General features: G+C 37.6%; 2 protein-coding genes across 2 annotated transcripts; one reads left to right on the top strand and one right to left on the bottom strand.

Annotated features, from left to right (window-relative positions):
• Positions 1 to 688: 688 nt before the first annotated feature.
• LOC113768687 (WD repeat and HMG-box DNA-binding protein 1-like) lies at positions 689 to 6381 on the top strand. The gene is made up of 12 exons (XM_027313140.1): positions 689 to 1021; positions 1645 to 2744; positions 3567 to 3743; positions 3865 to 3978; positions 4137 to 4241; positions 4325 to 4459; positions 4552 to 4607; positions 4692 to 4794; positions 4880 to 4996; positions 5270 to 5396; positions 5529 to 5659; positions 5783 to 6381. The coding sequence occupies exons 1-12, from the start codon at positions 742 to 744 to the stop codon at positions 6227 to 6229; spliced, it is 2892 nt and encodes a 963-aa protein (XP_027168941.1). The 5' UTR covers positions 689 to 741; the 3' UTR covers positions 6230 to 6381.
• A 1480-nt stretch (positions 6382 to 7861) lies between these two features.
• On the bottom strand, positions 7862 to 11718 carry LOC113767371 (senescence-associated protein 13-like). Its single transcript, XM_027311438.1, has 2 exons — positions 10939 to 11718; positions 7862 to 8770 (listed from the first exon to the last, which is right to left on the bottom strand). The coding sequence occupies exons 1-2, from the start codon at positions 11716 to 11718 to the stop codon at positions 8000 to 8002; spliced, it is 1551 nt and encodes a 516-aa protein (XP_027167239.1). The 3' UTR covers positions 7862 to 7999.

Genomic DNA, 11718 nt, shown 5'->3' with positions numbered 1-11718 from the left:
GCCCATTTTTAGTAGATAGATTTGAAAGCACGAGTTGGTAGTTTAATTCAATTATAACTCACCTCAACAATTATAATTGAGTCAAGTTTGAGTACCTTTATCATTCTTCTTCGTTTTTTTAAAATAAATAATAAGTTGGTAATTGAATTTCAAACTATAAATTGTCTCAATACAAAAGAGAAAAAAATGATTCACAAATTGTTAAGTAAAGATTATTTCACCCATTTTGAGTAGATAAATTTGAGAGCACAAGTTGGTGGTTTAATTCAAATTATAAATCATCTCAACAATTATAATTGAGTCGAGTTTGAACATCTTTTTCATTCTTTTTTATTTTTTTTATAAACAATGAGTTGGGATTCTAATTATTATCAATAATTGTGACAAAGTCAAGTTTGAATGTCAATTTTGTCTACCTTTTCTTAAACTCATTTAGCATAGCGATCCCAAAAATGTAAATTCCAGAAATGGTGGGAAAAAGATAAACAAGGGGAAGAAAGAGGGAAAAAAAGCGATCTTTTCAAAAATAGCCAAGAATGAAGCTCCCATTTGTTAAATTCTCAAAAGTTTATTGTGCCGCGGAAAAATCCAAATTTCCCCTTACCCTCCAAAACTTTCCCGCCAAACCCGAAACCCTTTACCTCAGTCGCTGAAAGAAATTCCCAAAATTCTCATATCAACAGAAACCCAAAAAACCAAGTGAGAAGAAGACAGCCGACCGGGGAAAAATCAAACCGGACCATGAAGATCCGAACTATTAAGCTCAGAGAAGCTCACAAGAACGGCGAAAATGGCGGCAACTCATTCTGCTCGATTTTGTGGGACCAGCAGGGGGACCGCATTGTAACGGCGTCGTCTTCCGATCCGTCAATCTGGGTTCACGACGCCCAATTTCCGTCGGTTAACCCTAAATCTATCAAACACCACCGCGACGGCGTCACCGCTTTGGCTCTTAGCCCCAATTTCACCTGCCTGGCTTCCGGATCTATTGACCATTCCGTTAAGCTCTACAAATTTCCTGGTAACAAAAATGAACAACTCATTTAGGGCCTCCTTGGCCCCACCAGGGTTAGGGAAATGTTATGGTTTTCTTTGGGATCTATTATTGCCAATTTTATTTTGGGAATTTTTTTTGAAAATCTGTTAATTTTAATTATCCTTGAAAATAAATGTGCATAAGCTAAGGCAATGCTGTTCAGGCTTTATGGAACTATGGAAGTTATCTTGATTGTATATTCCTGCGTTTTTGGTATTAACTGTGGATGATTCTTGCTGCTCTCAGCAAGAGCAGCAAGATTCATCTCATATGCAATTGTATGATTTAATTTGAACTTCAAGATTTGGACCAGGAATAGGGAGGAGCGTCCCTTTTTTTTTTGCTTGAGGTCAGTTCCACGTTTTATCCAACGAGCTACATGAATGTTTCAATTACATTGGGACTAAGCAGTTAATACATGGGAGTTCTGTTTCAGCTGTATTCGCACACCTTAATTATGTATCTTCATTGAAAAGTAAAAATCTTGGTGGATAGTTGGCTGCAAAGCTGAAACTTCAATTGAGTGCAATTTAGTTAATTTAAACTAATTTATCTATTGTCCAGATTTTTATAAGTTTTTACTGTTTTGGCTGATTCTTGTAAATCAGGTGGGGAGTTTGTGACTAATATCACTAGATTCACATTGCCGATACGGGCACTTGCTTTCAATAAATCCGGTACCATGCTGGCAGCTGCTGGTGATGATGAAGGGATCAAACTTATAAACACAATTGATGGTTCAATAGCAAGAGTTCTTAAAGGGCATAAAGGATCTATTACTGGCTTAGCTTTTGATCCTAAGAGTGAATATTTTGCTTCAGTTGATTCAACAGGGACTGTCATACACTGGGAACTCCAGCCTGGAACAATACTTAACACGCTCAAGGGCATAGCGCCTGCCACTTTTTCTGATCAATCTGCTATGAATATGCTTAGCTGGAGTCCAGATGGGGACCTGTTGGCTGTCCCAGGTTTGAAAAACGATGTGGTGATGTATGATAGGGACACTGCTGAAAAACTTTTTTCACTGAGAGGTGATCATGTGCAACCAATTTGTTTCTTGTCCTGGTCGCCTAATGGGCGATACATGGCTACCTCTGGTTCAGATAGACAGATTATCATTTGGGATGTTGACAAAAAGCAGGACATTGATCGGCAGAAATTCAGTGATAGGATATCTTGTATGGCTTGGAAACCACATGGTAATGCTTTGGCAGTAATTGACAGTAAGGGAAAGTATGGAGTATGGGAATCACCAGTACCATCATCAATGAAATCCCCAACTGAAGACATACCCAATGTGCGTTCCAATGGCCTTCTTCTGTTTGATGAAGACGAGGAAGAAGCTAGTGCATCTGGTAGTTTGAGTGATCTTGGTGAGGACAGTCTTGGTGAATCTGAATTATCAAGCAGAAAAAGGTTGCGCAAAAATTCTACACTTGATGATAGTTGGGGAGAAGACATGAATGATGAGTTGGATTTGCATCCAAAGGTGGAATCTCACAAAAAGGCTTCTAAAAGCAAAAAGGATAGCATTGATCACGAGAAGCATGAAATAAAAAATAGTATGACCTATTCTGCACCTAAAATGCAAGAAGCTTTTCAACCCGGAGCTACACCTGTGCAGCCTGGAAAAAGGCGTTTCCTGTGTTATAACATGTTAGGCAGTGTGACCTCAATGGATCATGATGGGTATTCCCACATAGAGGTATTTCAGTTTATATTTCGAAGCTCATGATTTTAACTACTATTTCTCTCTTTTTATCAATCTTTTGGTGTAATAAACTCTTTTGTACTCTGCGCCTCTGGCTGCGATGTATTACTGCTGACAAAAGTAGGGTGTTTTTGTTAATTGTTACCATATAGCTAACAGACAAAATACTTTGCACACTTTGTACTAATATGACAACATACAAAACTCCTAATGAAAAAAATCAGCAGATGCATCTATTATTTTTTGAAAGTTTTTAATTTCATTTCAGTGGCTGCAAATAATTGTTGCAACTGCTACAAAGACATGAAGCAATAATATTAGGAAGCTTTGGGCTATTAGGAATTGATTCTGAAGAATCTCTAGATTATCTATATACAATTCTTGAATTATCTAGTGAAAGATTGCAATTAGACCTACTGAAACAATTCCTGGTCAAAGACTTTATATGTTACTTGATTGTAATCAGTTTGGTGCAATAAACATGAAGTAATATGCTTCTTGTAACATTTCATGGTGGTCTAGTAGATGAGGTATTTTGTCAAAGTATTTATTCTTGGAGTCTGTTACCAGCTACACACCCTCAACCATCACATATGATCAAGCAAAAACGAGTTATTATTAATTCTGTTTTGATATTTGTAAATTGTTAGTTTAGATATCGTGTGTTTGCCAATGTGGTTTAGTGGCATTGCTAACAAGTGCTGATCAGTATTGAATTTCTGGTTCTGCATGATACATAGTTTTGCGCATCATTCATGTGAAGGGCTTCAGTTGTCATTTCCACTACCAGTTCATTAAACTATGATGCAACTGCAGATTGACTTTCATGATACAAGTAGTGGTCCTCGAGTGCCTGCAATGACTGATTACTTTGGCTTCACAATGGCATCTTTAAATGAGAACGGAAGTGTTTTTGCAAATCCATGCAAGGGCGAGAAGAATATGAGCACACTTATGTATCGCCCATTCAGTAGCTGGGCCAGTAATAGTGAGGTAAGTATGCTTTGTGCCTCACTTGTATACACTATTACTTGCATCTTATTCTTCACTCATCACTCCCAGTCAGTAATTTTATCTTTTTCTGTGACATTTAATATCGTTTCCTCAACTTCAGTGGTCTATGAGACTTGAAGAAGAAGAAGTAAGGGCAGTGGCTCTTGGAACTACTTGGGTTGCTGCTGCTACTAGTCTTAATTTTCTTCGTATCTTCAGTGACAGTGGCTTGCAGGTCTGTCACTACTTGAGCCAGCTAGCTTCAAACTTCATGCTTCAACAACTCTACTGTGTCACCTTTTTTTACACATTAAGTATGTCTAGGGTAATTTGTGCTTTTATGATATCAAAACTTGCAATGAATTATCTTTTTCTACTTCCAATTATGTGTAGAGGTATATCCTTTCACTTGATGGACCAGTGGTGACCTTAGTTGGACTTAAGGATGAACTTGCTGTTGTTACACATTCTTCTCCTGCACTTCCCTCAGATGGACAGGTACAAATTTGACTTTTTGTTTAGTTGCATGATGTCATTGCAACAGTGGTCGTGAGTTTCATGGTAATGATTTTGCCAAGCAGATGCTTGAGTTCAGGGTATTGAACGTTCGTAGTGCAACAGAGTCTCTCAGAGGGCGACTTCCGTTGACTCCCGGATCATACCTAACGTGGTTTGGTTTCAGTGAAGAAGGCCAACTTGGTTCTTTTGATTCTAAGGTGCACCTTATTTCCAGCATCCTTGCTGTAAAATATTTGTCGTTGAGAATCAATTTAATCCAAATTGAACAATCTTTGTATTGAATGTTCAGGGTGTCTTGAGAGTTTATACAAATCAATATGGAGGAAGTTGGTTTCCAGTTTTTAGGTATGAATACTTCAAATATGAATTACTATCTATGGGCCACAGATGTTAGAATGGTGTGTTTGACTTAAAATTATAAAACTGTAGTTCCAGTAAATTGAAGAAGCCAGATGAAAACTATTGGGTTGTTGGATTAAACGCAACAAAGCTGTTTTGCGTGGTTTGCAAATCACCTTATTCATTCCCACAGGTATGGGGTGATCTGCAATTTATTTCCTTGATGTTTTGCTATTATGACAAAATTTTGATTTTATCCTTCTCTTGACCTCTCCCAGGCCACTCCCAAACCAATTCTCACGCTGTTAGATCTTTCATTTCCACTTGCTGCTTCTGACCTTGGAGCTGAAAACCTGGAGAATGAATTTATATTGAATAACATGCATCTGCACCAGGTACTCTTCCTAATGTGTCTCGTGCTTTCTTCAGTGTACCATGACTAAACTGTAGGTGTCCATTTGATCTGCTAAACTGTAGGCGTCCATTTGATCTGCTTCCATTTATAGGTAGTGTGACTAAATTACACTTTTTAAATATCAAATGACAGTGTCTGCATGTGTGTAAGAATATTTTGTTTCTTTGTTCTGGTATTCAATCTCCCCATCAGTTCATTTCAACCACAGAAACAAAATGCTCAGCTCTCAATGAATTTCTGGCTAATGTTTCAGATTCAGAAAAGAATTGAAGAAAATGCAGCTGCTGGCAGGGACACAGCTTCAATCGATGATGAGGCATTCACTATTGAAGCAGCTCTTGATAGGTGCATCTTGAGGCTTATTGCATCATGCTGCAATGGTGAGTCTTTCATTAGAGGCAGCTTGGGTGGAAACTTTTCTCCACCAGGCAAATTGGGTTATTTAATATGAATTAATAGAAAAGCTTTCCAAAATTATCTTCAAGTCAGCTGCTTGCTTTTATTTTCATCAGGTGACAAGCTTGTGAGAGCCACTGAACTTGTGAAGCTTCTTTCGATGGAAAAATCGGTAAAAGGGGCGATAAAGCTAGTTACCGCACTAAAATTACCAAACCTGGCAGAACGCTTTAGTACCATATTGGAGGTGGAGTACATTTATTAAATGTCATCCTGCACATTCCAAAAATTGCAACATTGGAACTAAATCCCCAAGGAAAGCTATTATAGTTTTTCTCATGTTGATTTTCATCATTTGGCCTACTTGCAGGAAAGAATGTCAAATGAAGCAATGGGGAGCACAGTCCTCCATGGCAACTTTAAATTCGATGCTCCTGTCCAAGCGGATGACGTGTTTCAAAGGCCTAGTCTGCCAGAAAGCAGCACAGAAAAAGCTGTTTTACCATTTCCACCCCAAAGATCATCAACCCCTTCCTTCCCAAAAGAGGAAAAAACCGAGCAGCCTCCTAATGCTGGAAATGGCATAGTTGAACCAACTCGAGCCTTGAGAGTAGGGAAGACAGTGGAAGCGAAGAATGCAGGCGAAGCGAAGGATGTTAAAGAAGCAACAAATCCAGTTAAGAAGCAGCCAGAAGAGATTCCTGTAAGCTTCAATCGTCCATCTAATCCATTTGCTAAAAAATCAAACAGACAAGAACATTCGTCCTTGTTTGACTCCATAAAGAAGATGAAGACGGATGCAACAGGTAAGAGGTAACAATATTTTTGTAAGCTTATCTAAAGATTTTGTTTTCGATTTCAACCTGTCCTGTGTATGATACGGAAAATGCTGTTGTATGTTGCTGAGCCAGTTGATTAGGTTCGTCATGTATTCTACCTTTGTATCTAAGAATTCAAAGCATCTGAATTCCTTTGTAGTGGATCTGTACATATTTGAAGGTTCTAAAAAAATTTACAGGTTTTGTTTGTGGAAGAGACCTGTTATTTACAAGTGCTGCATCACTGGTACGACGACAGTAAGATTTTGGACATGCATTCTATGGCCGCCTAACCGGCCTTCTTTGATGTCAACAGAAGAAATTTTTGGACAGCTCATTGAGCTCAATAGCTTACTCTGTCCCTTCATATTGTGCAAAAATAAAAATCCTCTAACTAGATTTGGATATTGGTAATTAGATATTGGATAGATAGTCACTATTTCCATAATATCCAAACTTTTAAACTGGATTTCCAAATGTAGATTAATTAAGTATATTTAATATGTAATTAGCAATATAAAGATTATTAATATATTAATTAATACGTTTTTAACCTCACATATTTGTATAGTAGCACAAATTATAAATTATAACACTATTTACTGATACATTAATATGTAATATAATATATCAATAAGTATACAATATTTAATTAAAATATGAAATTTAGTAATTCGATTGGTAATGGGAAATTGAGAGATTGAATTTTAATATCTATTTTCAAACTGTTTTATAGAATTTAAAATTAGAAGTTAATTCAATTCCATTTTAATGATGTTTGATGTCGCATTCAGATTGGATTGGCTGATTAATCGGTTTTTTAAAAAGAATTTTAAATGCCCCTAGTGTGGACTATATAAAATGACATATCTTTTGGTGCTTTTTTTGAGGTGGAAATGCCTCTACTGTAGAATACAGGATGTCACATGTTTCTTTTTCTTTCTAGCATATCATGCAGTTGGATATAATCCATCTAGCAAATCACAAATTATTTAATCCTCTTGAAATAAGCATTTTAACAGTACACATTTTTGAATGCTCTTGATATTCAAAACATGATCCTTTCTTAGCAGTTCAAACATCTGAATACAAGTTCCGGATTGATTGCAGAATTGGTTGTAAATTGGCTTTTATGTTTCGACTAAACGCCAAAGCTTAAATAGTTGAAGAGGTTTTGATTTAGTAGTTTACGCTGAGACTCTAAAAATTAGAGATTTTGGATTTAAATACTCCTGTTCTCTCGACAATTCTTAATTCCTACCTCTCTCTCTCTCTCTCTTGTGTTGCAAAAAAAAAAAAAAAAATTGAAGCACCCCAATGAATAAAACAAGAGGATGCTAATGGCTCTAAAAGTTAAGTTATAAACCATAAACAAATAGGCAGATCTTGGCCAGTGTCGACCAATCCTTGAAAAGTTTCATCTATGATGACAGATTAGAAAATTACAAGAATTGCCTAAAATGCAAAGGCGAAACTCCAACCAGTTGCTTCTGGCCGTCTGCTTACAGAACAAACTATGGCCCATTATACGTGTTGCAGAAAATTCCAATTTGCAAACGGACGATAATGACAGATAGCTTTGTCTGTGAAAACAAAGTTGACAAAGGCTTGCGGGATTTACCCAGCGCATGTTCTCGAATAGTGATTGCGGATTCCTTATCAACCAAAAAAAAAATAAAAATTGACAAAGACTAGTAGAACTTGATAACAACACATATAATCTCAAACTCTCAAAAAAAAAAAAGCTTCTCTGAATGGCCCTGATTCTTCTACTCGAATCCATTAACAGTCAGTCCTCCGTCAACAGCAATTACCTGTCCAGTAACATAGGAAGCAGCTGGAAGACAAAGGAAAGCTACCACTGCTGAAACTTCTTCTGGCTCTCCAGGGCGCCTCATTGGAGTTCTTGCTTCAATTCTCCTTGAGAATTCCACATCGTTTAGGGCAAATTCCACTAGGGATGTTCTGACCATCCAAGGAGCAACACAATTGACCCGGATGTTATCCTTAGCCCATTCACAAGCCAAATTTCTCGTCAGTTGATTCATTGCACCTTTAGTTGCACCATAAATAGATGAATACTGCACATTCACTAGACCTGCAACAGAGGAAATGAACACAATATTTCCCACCCCAGATGCTTTCAAGAGAGGATAAGCAAGTTGGGAGAAATGGTAACCCGATTCAAGATTCGTGGACATGATCAGATTATACTCTTCAGCAGTAAAATCAGCTGCAGGCTTTCCTATGCAAGTCCCAACATTGTTTACCAGGATGTTGAGCTTCCCATTGAAGGTGGAGGAAACCTTCTCCATGAGCTGGCTTCTTTGATCTCTTGAAGATGCTTCACAGATTGAACCAGTGACTTTGAATCCCTTTGAGGACCACTCCTGCAAGACTTGATTGAGCTCTGCTTCGTTTCTTGAAAAGGTGTGGACTGTTGCACCCAGTTCAGCTAGTTCCTCCACGATTGCGCGGCCTATCCCGCGAGAACCGCCTGTGACCAGAGCCGTCATTCCCAACAGAGACCACCTTGAGCTCTGGTTTGTCCCACTATTTTCCATGGTTGAAAAAAGATCAGATTTGATATTTCTCCTCTTCTAGCAGAGCTCCGGGTACAAACTAGTACGACAAGAAATAGTGGGAAGGATTAGCAATTAATTATCTGATTTTATAATGGGATGGTGCCAATCGCAATTGCACACCACATTGGAGTATTGGACGTGGTATAATTTAAACTTTCGTCATATTTTTTTCTTGATAAGGTCCTCGGCGAGATCATCGACAACTCTGGGTGAAGTACTATTTCCAAAGGATCCACTTTGGAGGTAATTCATGGGCTTCTTGCCCAGACGGGCCGAAGTCCTCTCTTCCCCAATTGAAACCTGTGAATGTGGTAGATTTTATGGGATTCATATGGACCATTGCTTGTGCAACCCAAAAGTCAAAATGGATTTTTTTTTAATATCTCAATGTCCATGTGGAGCTCATGTCTAATTTTTGGGGCATGTTGTCAACTTCTTCTGATTGACAACTATTTATTTTATATTTTGTAACGCTGTTAAACTTAAAGATTTTTCACATTAGATATATCTGTGACATGTTTTATATATTTCTGTCATTAATGCAGTGTATTTGTCAAGTAAATCGTGTTGGACGATTTTCAACTAGTTTATTAATGATATTGGTTTCTATTTTATCAAAAAAAAAAAAGAAAACAACTGTTTGTGATTCCATAATTGATTTTGTAGAATTGATTTATTAAAACTCAAATTTCGCATTTAATACTCATGTGTACTTAGATTATGGCAAAAATATTGTTGTCACTCCACAAAAAGTTTTAGGCACTCCACCTGGCTCTTATATAGACTAAGCTGACAGATATGTGCCTAAACTATTATTAAGATTACAACACTACCCTCTCTACATCTCTAGTTTTTTTTTGTCTTTTCTTGTTTCACTAGCCATTACCGTCAATTAACCTTTCTTGTCAACGCAAAATTGATCCTAAAAATCCTGACAGCCCAAAACTCCAACCCGTGGTTGCATGGTTTATTTCTCTTTTGCTTGAAATAGGCGAATGAGTGGATTTTGCGGTGGGCGGGTCGGGTATCCGCCCCATTTACCATTTGGCTGATCCGACCCGTACCTTGCGGGTCAGCTATTTTTTGACCCTTACCCGCCCCGCATATCAGCGGGTACCCTATAATCGGGTACCCACTGAGATAGGGTCGGGTCAGCGGGTATCCGTCCCGTCCCATTTATCATTTATTTATTTTTTTAAAAAATGATTGATACCAATTTAATTTTATATTTTACACATTCATCTAAGATTTAATAAATTTTTTTTCTAAAAAAAGGTTTCCCACCAAGAAACAAGTATGTGAAGAGAATATAAGATAAAGGAAAAAAATTAAAAGAATTCAAAATCAATAAAAGTTTGAAATAAGTAACACAATTTTTAATATATATGTTCCACATTAATTAAATTTTTTTTTCTATAAAATACAAGATCATGGCATCTACAAATGAATCTTGTAAATAAACTATAGTCTCTCATATTTGTAATGCAATTTGTTCAATAAAATTACTTATTTAGTTCTAACTTATTATTTTATAGTGTGTGTATAAAAATAAAAATAAAAAATATATATATGCAGGGCGGATCGAGTACCCATGGGTTTTTAATTATGTGACTCTAACCCGCCCCGCATCTTAGCAGGTACCCGACCCTCTTTTGACCCGATCAAATAAAAAAATCGGATATCCTAATTTTCGGATCGGATCGGATCGGATCGGATATGACTGGTTTTCGGGTTATCGGATAATTTTGTCCACCCCTAGATTTTGCAGTGGTTTTGGGTTAACAATTGCTTCTGGTTTTATTTTTCTTTTCTGCGCAAAAAGGAAAACAATCTAAAATCAGAATGCAGTAAGTGGTTGAGAACACAATAATGTCATTAACAAGCAACACACACACACACACACACACACACACACATATAAATGCAATTTAATAAGCAACACATACACTGATCTGATAATGCCAGTCGAGTACTATGATAAACACAGACATATAACACAAGCAACATGCAACATGTTTATATTACACGATCAACAAAAGCATTGGCAGTTTGGCAAGAAACAATAAAAACACACAATTGATGATTAAATCCCTAATACATTAATCCCATTGACATCCATTCACAGTCATTCCTCCATCGACAGGCACAACTTGTCCAGTGATGTATGAAGCAGCAGGGAGACAAAGGAATGCCACCAGGGATGAAACTTCTTCAGGCTCTCCAATTCGCCTCATGGGAGTTCTTGATTCTATTTTCTTCAAGTTGTCATTAGCCCCAATCCAATCTTCCACCAGTGGGGTTCTGATGAACCAAGGTGCAACAGAATTGACCCGAATGTTATCTTTAGCCCATTCACAAGCCAAATTCCTTGTGAGTTGATTCATTGCAGCTTTAGTTGCTGAATAAACAGCTGAATATTGCAGACCTACCAAACCTGCAACGGAGGAGATGAATACGATGTTTCCGTTCTCAGATGACTTCAGAAGAGGATAAGCAAGTTGGGAGAGATGGAAGCAAGAGTCGAGGTTCATAGACATAATCATATGATATTCCTCAGCTGTAAAATCTTCAGCTGGCTTCCTTACGCCTGTTCCAACATTATTTACTAGGATATTAAGCTTTCCATCAAAGAGGGAGGAGACCTTTTCGATGATCTCAATTCTTTGCTCTCTTGAGGATGCATCGCAGATGGAGCCAGTGATCTTATATCCCCTGGAGGACCATTCTTGTAAGAGTTGATTTAGCTCTGCTTCTTTTCTTGCGAAAGTGTGGACAGTGGCACCAAGTTGAGCTAGCTCCTCCACAATTGCGCGTCCGATTCCGCGAGTTCCACCGGTGACAAGAGCTGTCTTGCCTAACAGAGACCACCTTGAAGTTGAGGTGTTTTCTCTAGTCAGTGCCAT

Source organism: Coffea eugenioides, chromosome 4 (assembly GCF_003713205.1).
Source record: "Coffea eugenioides isolate CCC68of chromosome 4, Ceug_1.0, whole genome shotgun sequence".
NCBI classification, from domain to species: Eukaryota; Viridiplantae; Streptophyta; class Magnoliopsida; order Gentianales; family Rubiaceae; genus Coffea; species Coffea eugenioides.
The sequence above is the reverse complement of the archived record's forward strand: the minus strand, read 5'-3'. Positions and strand labels throughout refer to the sequence as shown.